Source organism: Equus caballus, chromosome 1 (genome assembly GCF_041296265.1).
Source record: "Equus caballus isolate H_3958 breed thoroughbred chromosome 1, TB-T2T, whole genome shotgun sequence".
In the NCBI taxonomy this organism is placed as follows: Eukaryota; Metazoa; Chordata; class Mammalia; order Perissodactyla; family Equidae; genus Equus; species Equus caballus.
Window position 1 is genome coordinate 117,086,077 of NC_091684.1, and position 16,429 is coordinate 117,102,505.

General features: G+C 43.8%; 1 protein-coding gene and 1 long non-coding RNA gene across 13 annotated transcripts in view; one reads left to right on the forward strand and one right to left on the reverse strand.

Annotated features, from left to right (window-relative positions):
• ADAMTS17 (ADAM metallopeptidase with thrombospondin type 1 motif 17) overlaps positions 1–16,429 on the reverse strand; it is a 338,494-nt gene that overhangs the window by 73,424 nt on the left and 248,641 nt on the right. For all 11 annotated transcript variants that reach the window (XM_023651365.2, XM_023651360.2, XM_023651364.2 and 8 more), the window contains one exon: positions 8,534–8,614. In XM_023651365.2, the coding sequence (XP_023507133.1) occupies positions 8,534–8,614 (81 nt within the window). The remainder of the gene's footprint in view (positions 1–8,533; positions 8,615–16,429) is intronic.
• Positions 1–16,429, forward strand: part of LOC138924287 (uncharacterized) — a 70,654-nt gene that overhangs the window by 40,404 nt on the left and 13,821 nt on the right. Inside the window, exon 1 of one of the 2 annotated variants that reach the window (XR_011439208.1) lies at positions 6,913–7,231. The exons of the other annotated variant lie outside the window; for it this stretch is intronic. This is a non-coding gene — a long non-coding RNA (uncharacterized lncRNA). Of the gene's footprint in view, positions 1–6,912; positions 7,232–16,429 lie in introns of those variants that run through there. 2 annotated transcript variants of the gene reach the window in all.

The window sequence follows — 16,429 nt, forward strand, 5'->3', positions numbered from 1 at the left end:
TCTTCATGAAATGATCATTTTTCTATTGAATATTAGAGTCTGTAAGCCTGAGCTGCCCACAGATGTGGTGGGGGCCCTCCCACACCGGTCTGTGCACTTTAGGTTCATGCTTTGTTCGCTCACACCTCCACTCGGTACAAAATGTGTTGGAAGAGAAAAGGAATCAACGGTTTGCTGACTGGCCATAGCAAAAGTTTGGTTTTCCATGCAGGCCATGTATTTATTATCTGTGTGCTCACCAGTGACTTTGTCTCTTCACTTAGGTTTGGAGTCATGTTGTTCTCACGAGGAGAGCACGCTGCAGAGAAATTCTGTTTTTTTTTGTTTTGCTATCTAGGAAAGAAAAAAACTAACTAGAACCTTCTCTGGCATTTAAGAGAAGGTGGCAAACAACAATAGGTGAGAAGTCTTTGTGCCACTCACAAAGTGAAACTCCCAGCACGCCCTGAGCCCATGCCATGCTCTCTGCAAGTGCCGCTGGAGTCCCTGACGCCCCAAATGCTCTGTCACTTTGGGACCCTGCTCAGTCCACCATCACCGAAATCAGGTTCTGCCCCGTTCCCTACTCTCTGCTTACTGAGGCCAGAAACAAAACGCCCTCATTTAACATCTATTTTGGATAATGAGAGTTGAAATGAAAAAGGGGCTTTGGTCAGCCCTAAATTCATGAGCCCCAGGCTGGGTTAGGACTTGGTAGGGCCAGTCCTGGCCAGGCCACAAGCAGCTGCAGTTCACTGGGCCTCCACCCCCTCGTCTCTAGGACCTGAGGGTCCCAGTGCTCGCTCCTCCCCAGCCAGGCTTGTCTGGCACACGCAGACAGACGCGTGCTCAGGACTCCTTGCTAATAGGAACTGCCAAGAGAAACCGAGAGAGAAGTGGGACGGGCCGTGTTCCAGCAGAGCGGCTTCCAGGTGGGCTTCACATCCAGGGTGGCTGTGCACAGTGAGCGGCTGAGGATTACAGGACTCCGGGGAAGGCCGAGAGAGAGAAAGCTCTGCCACTTGGAACCAAATGTTCTCCTTCAAGAAACGCTACCCGCTATTGAAATTTCCTGGCTACTAAAAGGGAGTGAGACGGTTGGGATACTCACAATTTCTGCTCCTTTTTCTCTTCCTAAGCCACCACCTGTAAGCCACCATTTAAGGGGCACATTTTCTGGTTTTACCCATTTAATCTTCCCAACAACTCTCTAAGGAAAAGGCTTATTTTCCTCTTTTCACAGATGAGGAAATGGGGGCACAGGGAGGTTAGGGAACCTGCCTAAAGTTACACAGCTATTAAGTTGTAGAGTGGAGACCTGAATCGAAGCATACCAAGCTCAGCACTCTTATTCTGGCAATTTTAACCACATTCTTTAGGTTAGAGTATCACTTTAGAGTTTTATGACAAACACTTTTGAAATGTGCAAATGTCATACTTGTTTTCAGAGAACAAATTCTAGGCTCATATGGCTGCAGGGGCTCATGTTTTCTATACCCTTAAAAAAATAACTAACCTTACAGATTTCCAAAGCTTCCAGCGAACCTATAACCTAAAACACAGTTGTATGTTAATTACTGGGGAATCTGGGTGAAGGCTATACGGATATTCACTGTCCTTTCAACTTCTCAGTAGGTTTGGAAGATTGTCTCTTGCACATGCATATGTAAATTTGATTTCAGGAATCCGTGCAGGCTGGTAGGAAGTAGCAGAGAGACAAAATGAGGGGCCACAGTCCTCTAAGACACGCGTCAGGAAGAACAAGTCAGGGAGGCGCAGGGAGCGCCACTGCCCCTGCCCAGTCCCTCACCTTTTCCTGAGGGCCTTCTAGCCGGGTGCTGAAGACACAGCTCCTGCCTCAGGAGCCCAGCGTGTGGGAGACAGGTGAGGAAACAGATGGACACAACACAATTTCATCAGCTCTGCGACAGAGGCGAGTCTAGGCCCCGCGTCTGTGTGGACAGGGCCTGGGGCAGATCGGGAAGGCCTTCTGAAAGAGGCCCCTCTGAGCCGAGACTGCAAGAAAAGTAGGGAGAGGAAATGGGCGGGAGCACGTGGGCAGGCTTGGACTGTTGCTCCTGACCCTCAGAGGCCATGACTGCTCTTGCCAAGGTGAGTTTCCGGGGGTGGGGGTGGTGAGGGTAGGGGAGGCACTCTGCCCTGTGTGGAGAAACAAGTGGGAGGCGAAGGAATACTCTTTTCAGGAGTTTGACTGGGAAAAGGAGGTGAGAGACGGAGAGTGACTACGAAGGGAGGAGGACAGAGATGGCTGTTACTGTTGCTGGGACAGGGGATACTGGAGCATGTTGAGACCCCTCATAACTTGGAGTCAGAGAGTTGAGCAGAGAGTTTCTTTAAAGCTGTATGCTGCCCACCATCATGCTTGCGCCGACCCCACAGAACCCATTTCCCACACAAAGACCAGAGGCACGCTGGGGCGGCTGCTCTCCCCCTTGTCTCGGCCTATCCATGTGCATGAGCTGACTCCCACATTCAGCGCCCTGGGCCAGGGCCTTGGTTTAGAAGTCGGGGCCCTGACCTTGCTCCTGTTTTATGGCTGCTGTGAACATCCAGCGTGTGGCTGCCTTGCATCTATTTCTCCTTCAAGTAACAACACTCAGAGTTTCCTCTGGGGATATGTTCTTCCTCCAGTCTTGTGAGGCTGACCCCAAACTCCACCCCAGCCCATGGGCCCATCACCCAACCCTGGACAGTAAGAGTCAATTCCAAGACTTTCACCTTGGGAAGAAGCAGCTTTCTTTCCAGGGGGTTGCCCAGAGACTCGATGAAAGTCTGGATCTGCCAGTACATGGGAAGATGCCCCCAGATTCAAGTCCATGGAGAGAAGACAGCAGTGCCAAGATGGAGACAGATGTTTCCCATGACATCATTTTAAGCCTCTGGATCCAGCAGTGCTTGAAGCCAATGCTCAGCAACTGAGAACTGGGTTTGGCTTTCCTATGTGCCTTTTGAAGGCTGGTTTTTTAAAAATATTAACCATGATAGAGGCAGGGCAGGGCAGGAAAGAAAATTACTAGTATGGATTCCTAGAAGTCACCCCAGGATCCTGACTTACGTGAGCTTAGCGTCCCCTGAGCCTGGAGGGCCCAGCATACTCTGTCCAGGCCTTGCTGTCTCCAGGCCTCTGCTCCTGTCCAGCACTAACGTTCAGGAGGGGTGGCTCTTTCTCACCTGGCCTTGCTCGTGCATTTCTCGGGCCTTCTTTCTAAGGTGCTTTAAAGTGATTTATTTAATTATAAACTGAAAACTACTCCACCTTTGTGCCAAAAGTCAAACATCTGGGAGGTCAAGAGTGGGCAGGACTGGAAGAGTGCAGGAGGGCACATCTGGGGATGATTATAAAACTCTCCACAGAAACACCACAGAAGAGTGGGGGTCGGCCTGGGAGCCCCTATTCTGTCGGCAGAGGCACCTGCTGTGGGTATGATAGAGAGGAGGGATGTAGAGCCAGTGGGGGCTTGGGGCATGCCAGCCTCTGATCCCCAGAGCAGGGTCTTGCTTCAGTAGGGGGTGTGCTGGGAGAGGTGGGTGGAGGAGACATTTCAGGAGGTGGTCTGCAGTGTGGGTCAGGGGAGGCCGCAGATATGGTCAAGGAAGAAGAGGAAGGGAAATGAGAGAGGCAGGCTGTGGCTAACCACCTATTCTAGAACAAGGCCAGCAGCTGGATGGGGAGGAACAAGGCAGATAGTGCAGCGCTGGTGACAAGCCCTCTGGGGAAGGAAGCCTAGATTTACAGTGCTTGTTGCTACCCAAGGTGTAAATGCCACGAGGGTGGCAGATACAAGTCATCCACGTGACCTCAGCGAATGCAGAGCCAAGAAGAGCTCCAAACTACCAGCTCTCCCAAGCCACGCACAGCTGCTGGGGCACCCCCAAGGGTTCCAAAGGCACCTATCTTTGCCTTGGAGGGTCTGGTCTGCAGCTGCTGAGTTGGTGAAATCTCACACTATCACACCTTTGAGGTGTTGGGGGGGGGGGGTGCTCTCACGGCCTCAGAAAGAATAAGCTTTGCATGCCCGAGCTCTGCCTGTGGCCAGCTGCACAGCAAGTGCATGCTTCCAGGCCCTGCACACAGCTTTCCAACTGCTCCTTGGCTTCCCAGCTGAAAGCAGCACCCCTTCCTTGGGACAGTTTGATCATGACCACGATCCTTCACGCATCTTGCAGTGGGAGGAAGACAAGCACAGTTAAAAGTAGGTCAGCAGTTCCAAAAAGCACAGGGATCACTTTGAACCCACTGATGTTGGTATAATTTAGTCAGCAAGAATCAAAATTTGCAGGTTGCTGTGATCCATGCTGAGACGTGGGAACTTCCTGCTAAAATCGGAATTTAGGACCTGACATTCCTTCAAAAGGGTGAGACAACAGCCTCAGAGATTCTGATGGAATATCAAGATCGTTATTAGCAGTGAATAAATAGGTTCAGTGTGGAGTCCAATGAGAAAGCCACTTGGTGGGGTCACGTCAGCTCCAGAGAGCCAGAATGCTGATCGCCCCCTGGCCCACCTGCAGCAGCCTCCACCCCGAGCAGCTTCACAGAGCAGGTTTGTGAGAGCCTGTGAGGCCGCAGCTGCAGGGCCCTCACAAGCACAAGTCCTTTCCAAGGCCCCGTACAAAAGGTTGTATTCTTTTTCTTAAAGAAGGCCCCCAAATTAAACAAGTTTTGGGCCCCACAAGTTCCTGTCTCTTTCAATCCTTGGGCATCAATGGTTTACGCAGGCCCCCTTTGCCTGTAAGTATTTTGAGATTAATTTGTATTTGAAATGGGGACTTTTCACACCTAGAAACTCAACAGGGGCTGTTAAGATGATTACAAATGCTTTGATTTGATAGGCAAATAATAGAATTAAGAACAAATGGAATTCTGAGTGATTTGATTCCATCTGTGATGTCTTAAGTTCTGATTTGCTGGGGAGGACATTTTCACGTGCCGGTTCTGCCTGGGTCAGAGCTTGGATGTTTTAAACCACTGTCCAAAATACAACAGTGCTCACTTTTCAGTGTTTTGCTTAGAAGCCTCTCAACAGCTAGAGAGACTTTTGCAGGGACAAGGATGGGTACATGCTCCTCCCTTGCCAGATAGCAGAACAAAACCTCCTCAAGGGCCTAGGAGGTGAGGTCACGTGCTGAATGTCCATTTTCATCCTGGGGCCTTCATTCTCCCTGTGGACATTTATACATCGTCCCTGGACTTCCCGGCATTGTGGGAGAAGATCATGAGTCATTCCAGGGAGCAGGGAGGGGGCATTCCTGATGCGAGGGCACAACTCCTCTTTAGAGCTGGCTGGAGGCAGGTGTAACAAGTCTGCCCCTGTTCACGTGCCCTCCTCTTGCATGGCGCAGTGAGAAGCTGGGCTTCTTTTTGTCTCTCCCTCTTGGATTCCACTGGAAGACTTGACCCACAGTCAACCTACTTCTAATCCTGGCATTGAGTCAGCTCCTTTTATTTCCACTAGGAGTTCTGCCAGCTCTGTTCTTAGCTATGGATGCAAACTGCAGAGGCATTTCCTGTTCCAGGTGGTTTTGAGCAGAAAGCCAGGCAGCGTGGGCTGAATGGTAGGTGGGGTGAAATTCTTCAGGAACTGCTCCCAGCAAATGTGAGAGTAATTCAAAGTTACACTGGGTTGACTTCCAAAGCACCCAGCCCTGAGTGGAAACAAGGCTTGTTTGAACTAACTTTAGAAACATAATGAGCAGGGACCACCTTCAGATTTGCCCTTGTGCACACACCAGGCCCTGGAATGTTGGGATTATGAACTGTGGATAAGATAAGGGGACAAAGGCTGCCTCTAACCTCCCATGGAGTTCCAGTGAGCTGATAAGCTGCCCTGAGACATTGAGCCAATCTCCTCGAGATGGACGTTTGCTTCTCTGAAGTCCACACAATGAGGCAGTAGCAATGGGCAGCTTTAACATGTGTTCGCCAGTGAAAAATTGTCCCCATCCGTTGATCTCTGGCCACGACTGTAAACCTCAGAGCAATTCTGGGAGGCTCCAAGAACTGCAGAAGGCCCAGATGAAGTGATGAGCTTGGACAAGCTACTGAACCCCTGGAGCCTCAGTTTCCTCTTCGGTGAAACAGGCATGGCGATGCTTTGCAGTACCTTTGGGGCATTAGCGGTCAGGTCTGCAAAGCAGAGCAGGGCTCAATGACTGGGAGCCACTAATGTTGATGTTAGTGTTATTATTTGCATGTGTGGCCCTCAGGCTTCAGGAGCTAAGAGGGACCACCATGAGAGCTAGCTCCCCTGGGCAGCATCCATTAGTTGTTACTTGTTGGCCCTAAAATGGGTTCCAGTGAAAAGTTCATTTTTACTATAGGAATTAGAAGTTGAGTGATCTAAAGGATTCTGACATCCTTCTGTCATTCTTATATTGCCACAGAAAAGTAGAGATAATGCTTTTATTTTTGCCAGATACCTGGGGCTGGGGTCAGGTGGATGAATGGTGCTGGGAAGTCTCAGAAGCCAGGACTGGAAGCCAAGGGACTTACTCACAAGGGCACCTGCTGGTGCTCTATGGAAGAACCAATAAGTTAACCTTGGAATTGCACCAGCTCCTGGAACACTGGGATTATGATTTTTGGATAAGAGAAGGGTCAAAGGTGATGTTAGCCTCCCAAATAGGCCTGGTGCCCCTGTGGAGCAAAAATGTCCTTTCCAGGTAGGGGAGGGCCAATGTACCAGTTGGAAAGGGTAACTTTTGGGGGTGATACTAGGTGATGGGCCTTCTGAAGCAAACAGTGGTGAAGTTGACCCAATTTCCTTAAGTGAACAGAAAGACGGTGGTGGGGGGGTGGGGCGGGTTCTTTGAGAATTTAGTAAAAAGGCTGTCACTCTGAAGAAGCTGCCAAAAGCAGCACAAGGCTCTGTTTTAGAAAGCATTTATAAGCACTGTTCTATTTGTAGAGTCACAGCTGGCACAGTGCGGAGAAGAGTGCCAGGCTAGACTGGGACAATGTCCACACTGTAGAGGTGGGAAAAACCACAGCACTGATGAAGACCAACATGGATATCAACCTGAGGGACAGCAAAGTCCTACCTTGGCAGCAGGAGCAGCAGTGGCTGTTACGGTCTCAAGGAGGCAGGGCGGAGGGCAGATGAGAAAGCTGCGGAGGAGGTGACAGGGCTGCCGCACACAGTACGGAGCCCCAGAGGGCTGCTTATTGGTGAGCCCCGGTGTGGGCACTTAGAAACAAGAACTCCTGTCCGCAGTCCTGTCGTTCCCCAAGGTAGGTGTGGGGGGATCATCCTAGTGTCTGTAAGTGGTTCCTAACTCTTAAATAATAGGATGGTGCTCTTCATTCTAAGCTTGCCTATTAGAGGTTTGTTTTCCGTCTGTCTCATTAGACTTTGAATTCTAAAATAGAGAGCATTTCAAAGACAGACTTAGATACGTTTTTATCTACAAAGTCAGCAACATGGATAAAGATGTAATTTTTTTTTATGACTGATAAAAGTTGAAATAAAAGCGTTTCATGAGTAACTTCTTTTTAGCCAAAACAACTTAATTCTTAAGTTTGGAGCCAGAGAGAGATCATGTCTCACATGTTTTTTTTAAATCTCAAACAGCACCTTGCAACAAAGACTGAGAGATTATGAGGAAGCCCAGGAGAGGGGGGACCTGGGTAGGAGAGCAGCCACCTCCAGCGTGAAATCCAACCCGAGACAAGAACATGGGAGTAGGGCTGGCGGGAGGACGTGGTCGCAGCAAGTCCCATCCCAGTGAACTCAGAGCAGAGGCAGCTCCTGGGCACCCTGCTGGCTGCTGCCATGGCAACATAAAGAACACTTAGGCATGTCAACTCAGCACTCTACCCTGTGGCTCCAGTGCCAGGTTGACCTTTGCAGGGGCTGACGGGGAAGCTGGGAGTTAAGCTTAGGATACACTCAGAGGGTTTTCTATGGCTAAGAAGGGGTTCAACTGAACAATTATTCTTAGGCTCTAAGCATGGTTCTGTAGAAGGTAAGGAAAACCAGTCTGGAATGGAACCCAATCCTTCCACAGAAAGACACAGGCGTCTGTGCCTGAAGTCCATGGAATTGGCCACCAGGAATTTGGAGCACACAGTACTTAGTGAAAATCAGCGTTCTTTTGGGTTTCCATGAGATTTAGGGCTGTTACTCTTTTTCCAGCAAAAGAATCATCCCCAGAGCCACTGACAGCCTGCCGGGGGTTTCTGCAAGTTAGGCAACTGCCCAGACTAAGACTGCTCTGAGCTCTCCTGGTGTTATCTTGGGGGACTTACGCTACCCCAGTTCCTCACGTATTCCTTCACTCTTCTGTCACCTTCCTGTCTGTCCAAAGCTGGTGGTTCCTACTGATCACCTGCCACCCTCCACCTTGGAGGTGGCTGCACTTTAGCCAAATATGACAGCACTGTTTGGTCCACTCTGATTACTTATATCATTACACCTAAAATACGAGTATAAAACCAATGGCCTGGGAGAATGATGCTGAACTGAATGACCAGCCTGATTGTCGAAATCAATTCTCAGAACATAAATTGTGAATCAAATCCTTTTTGTTTTACCCAGAAAACTGTGGGCAGGTTTATCTTCCACCACGCGAATCCTCCGAGCTCCAGCTGGAATGATGGCGGCTTCAATATAACCTGTGGTAACAAATAATATAGAGGTGAACCACACTGCCACCCCTGATCAGGGTCCCACGCAGCATCCCCTACCAAAGTCGACCTTACCATACCCCCCATGGTAATGTCAGACACTGTGGGCTGGTACAGCTCTGAGAAATCAAAATAGTCAATTAACAAGGAGTGAGTGTTCTTTCATGGCCAGAATCTCCTGGCTCCCAGAGAGCGCCATTTGCATGTGTTAAAAGTTGAATTGTGTCATCTCTCCTGGCAACCAAACCCCCTAGTGCCTCAGAATGTGCCCTTATTTGGAAATTGGGCCATTGCAGATGTAATTAGCTAAGATGAGGTCACACTGGAGCAGGGTGGGCCCCTAATCCAATATGATTGGTGTTCTTATAAAAAGGGAAAATTTGGACACAGACATGCACACAGGGAAAACTTCATGTAAACATGAAGCAGAGATCAAGATGATGCATTTACAAGCCAAGGAATGCCAAGGATTGCCAGCCAACCACCAGAAGCTAGGAGAGAGGCCTGGAACAAATTCTCCCTCATGGCTCTCAGAAGGAACCAACCCTGTAGACAATTTGATCTCAGACGTCCAGCCTCCAGAACTGGGAGACAATAAATGTCTGTTGTTTATGCCACCCCGTGTGTGGTACTGGGTTATAGCAGCCGTAGCTGACTGAGACAGCCTGGAATTCTGTGTGAACAGTACCTCCCTGGAGGATGGGTGTGGAGTGCCCCACCCACTTCATTTATTGGAGGTTCCTTTGCTCTTTGCTGGACTTTATACTTTCCCTGAATCCATGGATGACGGCAGAAGCTAAGCGACCTGCCCTATGACAAAGCCACTGCCTTAACACACTGCCCACTGTTTCCTGCGTCCACTGTCCTTTGGGCATTTCAGCAGCTATCACAGCGCAGACTTTTTTCCACTTCCTTTTCTAAGTATAGTGGGAGGCCCTCAGAGACCAGGGCCTTCCTCTGGCCATGCCCTGACCCCGCCCGGGCCCAGAACAGCAGGTGGTTAGTGAAGATTTGGGGAGGACACGACTGAGGCTGCCAGGGAGGAGGTCAGCGAGTGGCTGATGCCTGGTTAACTGGGCAATTGTGTCAATAAATGGGCCAATGTTATGGTGAGACTCTGAAATGCAGGCTGGTAATCATTTTGTTTTGATTTTCATTTGGGTTTTAGACAAGGGTAATAGGCATTTGCCTCAGCAATTTAGATGATGATCCCAAATTAGATTCTGAATGTGAGGCCTGTGGTTCCCAAATGTGATCATCAGAACCAGCAGGGGAGCTTAAAAAATGAGAGATTTCTGGGCCCCAACTACATAGGGATTATGGAAATATCTATTTTAAGGGGTTTAGTTCCTCATTTTCTCACAGTAAAAATGGCTTTTTTACTATAAAAATAGTACACAATAATTCAAACTACAAAAGGGGGAAAAACAAAATCAACCCATACCACATGGCACTAAGTAAATAACCCTTAACTAATATTTTGGTGACCAGCCTTTTCAGCATTTCTTAATGCATATGAACATACACACATCACTTTACATAACTAGGATATTGTACACGGTTTTTGAAAGATCAAGGACAACTTTAAAATAGAGTTTTGCTCAAGGTACAAAATTGAAAAGTTATAAAAGGACAGGTAGACAGTATATCGTATATCTTATATATCGTACAATATATCTTGTACACTATATCCTGTAGCTAGCTGCTTTCCAACACTCTTATTCTTTATAATAACATGTGTATTTTGGCTAGGTTTCTATGTAGCTAACTGAAACATCTGTCCATATGATAGCTTTGTTTCTTTCCAATCTGTATGCCTTTAATTTCTTCTCCTTTCACCATTCTTGTTGGGACTTACAAAACCACGTTGTATGCAACACGAGATTGTGGCATCCTTGTCTCATTCACAAAGTTCACAGGAATGCCTCCAAGGTTTTCCCACCGAAAATGATGTCTGCTCTGAGAATGTGAAGGGTTTCATTTATCCGGTTAAGGAAGGCCCCTTCTATCCTGGTTTGTTAAGAGCTTTTGTTATGAAGAAGTCTTGAAGTTAATCCAGTGCCTTTCTGCATCTACAGAGATCATCATATTGTTTTCCTTCCAAACAGCACAAGGAGCCTCAGAGCAGAGCAACTGTAATCACACTGGTCATGGCAACACGGCGTGTGTGTGAGTCAGTATCTTACCTCTGTCTTTCTTTCACAGATACGTTTAGTTAATTGTTATTTCCTTTTCATTCTGATGTTTTCCTGTAAACTTTTAATTATATTTACACTTCTATTATGTGACATCAGTTGTAAGTGCAGTATTTTAATCCCTTGATACTAAAACATGGAAAATCAGCATGATTACTCCACACTCCACTTTCTTACATCCCATTTCCACTCTTATTGTATCATTATTCCTATGTTGTATTAGTTTATAACATTTATCTTTTGCTAAGATAATTCCTGTAGTTGTTTTAGTCTTAGACCTAAAAAACAATGTTCATTTTATGTCCTTTTGCTACAGTTTCTCCAAAAAATTCTTGCTTGCCCCAAGTTTGTTCTCTTAGAGATGGGCTTGTGGGAATTATATTTTCTGAAATATAATAAAGTAAAAGATTATGGTTCACTGTCCTTATAGTTGCATGTCAGTTTGGCTGGTATAAAATTCTTGGGTCACACTGTCTTTCTCTGAGGCTGTTATATAAGTTGCGCCATTGAATGCTAGTGTGGAGAAGTCTAAGGTCAATCTGGTGTTTTCCATTTATTAGGTTACCTAAAATTTGGATGAGACACTCAAAGGATTCTTACCTTTAAAATCTAATAGGCTAGTCATAGTTTAGTGTAAATGTTTCCTGGGACACAAGGCTATACTATTATTATACTTAAATATATTTTTCTGGTCTCTTTGTTTTTTTTCCAGGGATATCAAATTATTTATGTTTGATCTCCTTTTTCTTCCATAGCATGTACTTAATTTCTTATCCTTTGATTCTTCGTTCATTTCCATATTGCTTTGCTCATTTTTCTCAACTCTGTCCTTCACGCTTCATATTGTGTTCTCAGCAGTGTTACTTTCCTTTGCTTCCATGTGGACTTGGTTCTGCGATGGATTTACTTTATTCCTGTATATCTTTCTTCAGCTCTGCTAAGGCATGTTTCATCTCCCTCTGTTGCTTCGTTGTATCTTCCTTGAGGTCCCGTATCTTAGCTATAAGTTCTTATTTTATTGAGGCTATTGTTTAACCAGTTTTTGGAATTTATGGCAGTAACATTTGGTCACAATTTGCATCTTCTCCTTGGTAACATTTTGCTGGTAATTTTTTTTTTATCAGTCATTTGTTCTCCTTGTCTCTTTACCTCTTTCCTGTTGCAGTATACTTGTATAAATCCTGTGCTGATTCTCTTTCTAAATTTATTACTAATCTTTAAGTGACACAAGTTCTGACTATACCAACTGCTCACAGTAGGTTTGTGTGGTAGGGAGGGACAAGATAGTGTTGAGAACTAACAGGACTTTTCCTTGGTTTATTGTAAAATTTGTTAGGACACAGGTTTATGTGTATCAGCAAGTCTATTTTTATTTTTGTAAAAAATTTACACAAATACACTTGTATTTTCTCATTGCAAGAATTTTAGCTGCTGGCTCAGTAGCGTAAGGGTTAAGTTCATGTGCTCTGCTTCAGTGGCCCAGGAAGCGCAGGTTTGGATCCTGGGTGCAGACCTACACACTGCTCATCAAGCCATGCTGCAGCAGCATCCCACATTGAAGAACTAGAAGGACATACAACTAGGATATACACTATGTACCGGGGTTTTGGGGAGGAAAAAAAAATGAGGAAGATTGGCAACAGATGTTAGCTCAGGGTTAACCTTCCTCACCGAAAAAAAAAAAAAAAAATTAAAAAAATTTTAAAAAGTAGTAATACTGGTAATTCTCAAGTTCCCTAATCCCACTCCTTTCCCCTGCGAGAACTGTCATTATCAGTTTGGTGTACATTCATTCAGATATTCTACTATTTATACATATATCTACACAATAAAAAATATATTGTGTAGTATTTTCATATTTATATTTCTCTATATTTTACATAAGTGTTAAGAATAACTTATGACTAAATATTGTACTATACTACACTTTTTTAAAAAAACATGATATGTCTTAGAGATCTATCCATGTGAGTTTGTATAGCTTTACTTTATCTTTCATTTCAACTGCTATGTAGTTCATGTAACTATTCTCCTAATGATTGACATTTATGTTATTTGAAAATTTTCTATTAGAAACAATGCTGTATCATGTATGAACACACACACAAAATCTCTCAAAAAAATATTGCAATCTAATCCAGCAACATATGAAAAGGATTATACACCATGAGCAAATATGATTTACCCCAGGAATTCAAGGTTGGTTTAATATATAAAAACTAATCAATGTAATTACTATATAAAGGACAAAAACAACATGGGCCATTTTAATAGATGGAGAGAAAGCATTTGACAAAATTCAACACCACCCTTTCATGATAAAAACACTCAACAAACTAGGAATAAAAGAGAACTTCCTCAACCCGATAAAGAGCACTTACAAAAACCCCACAGCTAATACCAGACAACGGTGAAATCCTTAATGCTTTCTCCACTAAGATCAAGAAGAAGCCAAGGATGTCCACTCTTCCTACTTCTGTTCACCATTGTACTGGAAGTTCTATGTCAATTAGTCAAGAAAAAAGATTTTTAAAAGGCATCCAGATTGGAAAGGAAGAAGTAAAATTCTCTCTCTTTGCAGATGTCAAGATCTTATGTATAGAAACATCTTATGGAATTCACTAAAATCTATTAGAACAGGTTCAGCAAGGTTGCAGGATATGAGATCAATATACAAAAATCAACTGCATTCCTATATATTAGGGATGAACAGTTCAAAATGAAATTAAAGAAACAATTTGACTTAAATAGCATCAAAAAGAATAAAATACTTAGGAATACATTTAACAAAAGATGTGCAAAATTTCTACCCCAAAGACTAAAAAACATTTTATCTAAGAAGATCTAAATAAATGAAAAGACACTCCATGTTCATGGATAAGACAATATTGTTAAGATGGGAATATTTTGCAAATTGATTTACAGATTCAATACAATTCCTATCAAAATTCCAGCTGGTTCTTTTTTTTTTCTTGCAAAAAATAACAAGCTGATCCTCAAATTCATAGAGAAATGCAAGGAACCCAGAATAGCCAAAACAATAATCAAAAAGAACAAAGTTGGTGAACTGATACTTTGTGATTTCAAAGTTTTCCAGCCATCTACAATAACCAAGACAACCGGTACTGGCATAAGGACAAACATTTCTTCAATGGAATATAATTCAAAGTTTGAAAATAAATCATTTATTGATGTTTCAAAAACAAAGGTGCTAAGGATATTTAATGGGGGAAAGAATAGTGCTTCCAACAGTGTTGGGATAACTGGATATCCACATACAAAGGAATGAAAGTAGATGCCTACCTCAGATCATACAGAAAAGACCCACTAGGATGCCTGTAACAAAAACAACAGACAATAAGAAGTGCTGGAGAGAATGTGGAGAAATCAGAACCCTCATTCATTGCTAGTAGGAATGTAAAATGTGGGGGATTGGAATTGGCCACTCCAAGCCATGTCTCTTTGGCGTGAGGATTATTTTGGGCTTGTTACTTTTAAAAACTGCAGACATGAGAGAAACCCTGAAAAACAGAAGTTACCCTTTGTAAGAGACACTTAGATTTGTAAAGGAAATCTCCATCCATAAGGGTGTTTCCCTCTCTGTACCAGAAAGAAGGGGGGATGACCCTATCTCTAGAAACTCTTACCAATGCAGAAGGTAAGGACATAAATCTACCTAATAACCTTACTCTTGTTTACTGTGCTTGTCTGGTAATCTCCCATAACTGGCTCCTCCGACCCCAAACATCCTCCTTTGTCTTTAGCTGAGGCTGGTATTTAAGGTGAGACCTCTGCCATTTTGGTGAGTTACTCAGTTTGCCTCAGTCCCTCCCATGTATAAATGTTATAAAGCTTTGTTTAATTTTCTCCTGCTATTCTGTCTTATGTGAATTTAATTTGTTGTCTGGCCAGAAGGACCCAGAGTGGGTAGAGGAAATGTCTTCCTCCCCTACAAAAATGTTGCAGGCACTTTTGAGAAGGGTTTGGTAGTTCCTCAAAAAATTAAACAGAATTACCATATGACCTACCAATTCCACTCCTAGGTACATATTCAAGAAGAATGAAAACATATGTTCATGCAAAACCTTGTACACAAATGTTCATATTAGCATTATCAGCCAAAAAACATGGAAACAACTCCAATATCCATCAGCTGATGAACGTATTTAAAAAATGTGATATAACCATACAATGGATTATTATTCAGCAATAAAAAGGATGAAGCACTGATACATGTTACAACATGGATGAACCTTGAAAATATTATGTCAAGTTAAAGAAGCAAGTCACAAAGGACCACATATTGTATGATACTACTTATATGAAATGTTTACCATAGACAGAAAGTAGTTGCCTATGGTTGGGGTAGGAGGGAAATGCGGAATGACTGCTAATCGGTGTGAGGTTTCTTTTTGGGATGATTGTAGTGATAGTTGCAAAACTCTGTGCATGTACTAAAACCCACTGAATTGTATATTTTAAATGGGTGAATTTTATGGTGCTTGAATTATATCTCTACAAAGATGCTAAAAAAAAAAAAAAGAAAGAAACAATACTGCAATTAACAGCTTTGCACGTCTTCTTGTGCATATATACAAAGTCTTACCAGGCCAGCTGTGAGAATTGCTGGGTCAAATACACATGCAGTTTAAATATTAAATGCACAGCTAAATTGCCCTCCATAATGGTTTAACTAAAATCTAAGTCAACTAATATTATAGGAGAATACGTGTTTATTCACAGACTTCTAAATACTCGAAATTATCAATCCTCTTATTTGCTAATCTAATAGGTGAAAAAAATGTTATGCTGTAGATTTAATTTGCATTTCCTTCATTACCAGTGTGGCTTGGCATCTTATCACATACCTACTGGCCATTTGCATTTCCCCTTCAGTTAACAGCCTCATTTCTAAGTGTTGTCCATTTTTCTACTTACTTTTTGTTTTTATTTTTTAAAATATATTTTAATGTCTATTAATATATATTTAATATATTTTAGACTTAAAATTTTTTGTTTACTAGACTTGTAAACATTTTTTTCTGTCAATTTTTGTTTGTTTATGGTGCCTTTTATCACATGGTTTTAATATGATAGTCATAGTTTCAATATTTGAGATCTTGTTCTCTGTATCTTCTTACAGCATTCTGTACTTGTTTCATGGACAAAAGAGCATCTCAAATCTTTCTAAGAATAGTTACTAGAGATTTTGAGCTTCTATTATTTGAGTTATCTTGGTCTTCGCATAGGTCATCTTTTCAGGTTATCTCAGTCTTTCCCACTTGCGTTGCAGATGATTTTGAGAAGGATGCCACAGACGGGTTGTCTCCGTATTTGGGTGTGGTTTGCTGACAGTCAGGACTGGCTCCTAGCTGAGGGGCAGGGAGCCATTGCTATGTGCTGACAACCGAAATACTGGACTGCAGAGAAGTTTGCTATAGGTGCTGTGCTGTGGTGCTGGCCACGAAATATTTCCATGTCTCTCTCTGGAATCATGGTAGGCATACATTTCCCGGCCCTCTTTAAATTGTGTGACCATGTGACTGACTTTCACCCTTAAAACGTGAGTGAAAGTGACGTGGGTGTAAGACCTTTAGGAGCACTAGGG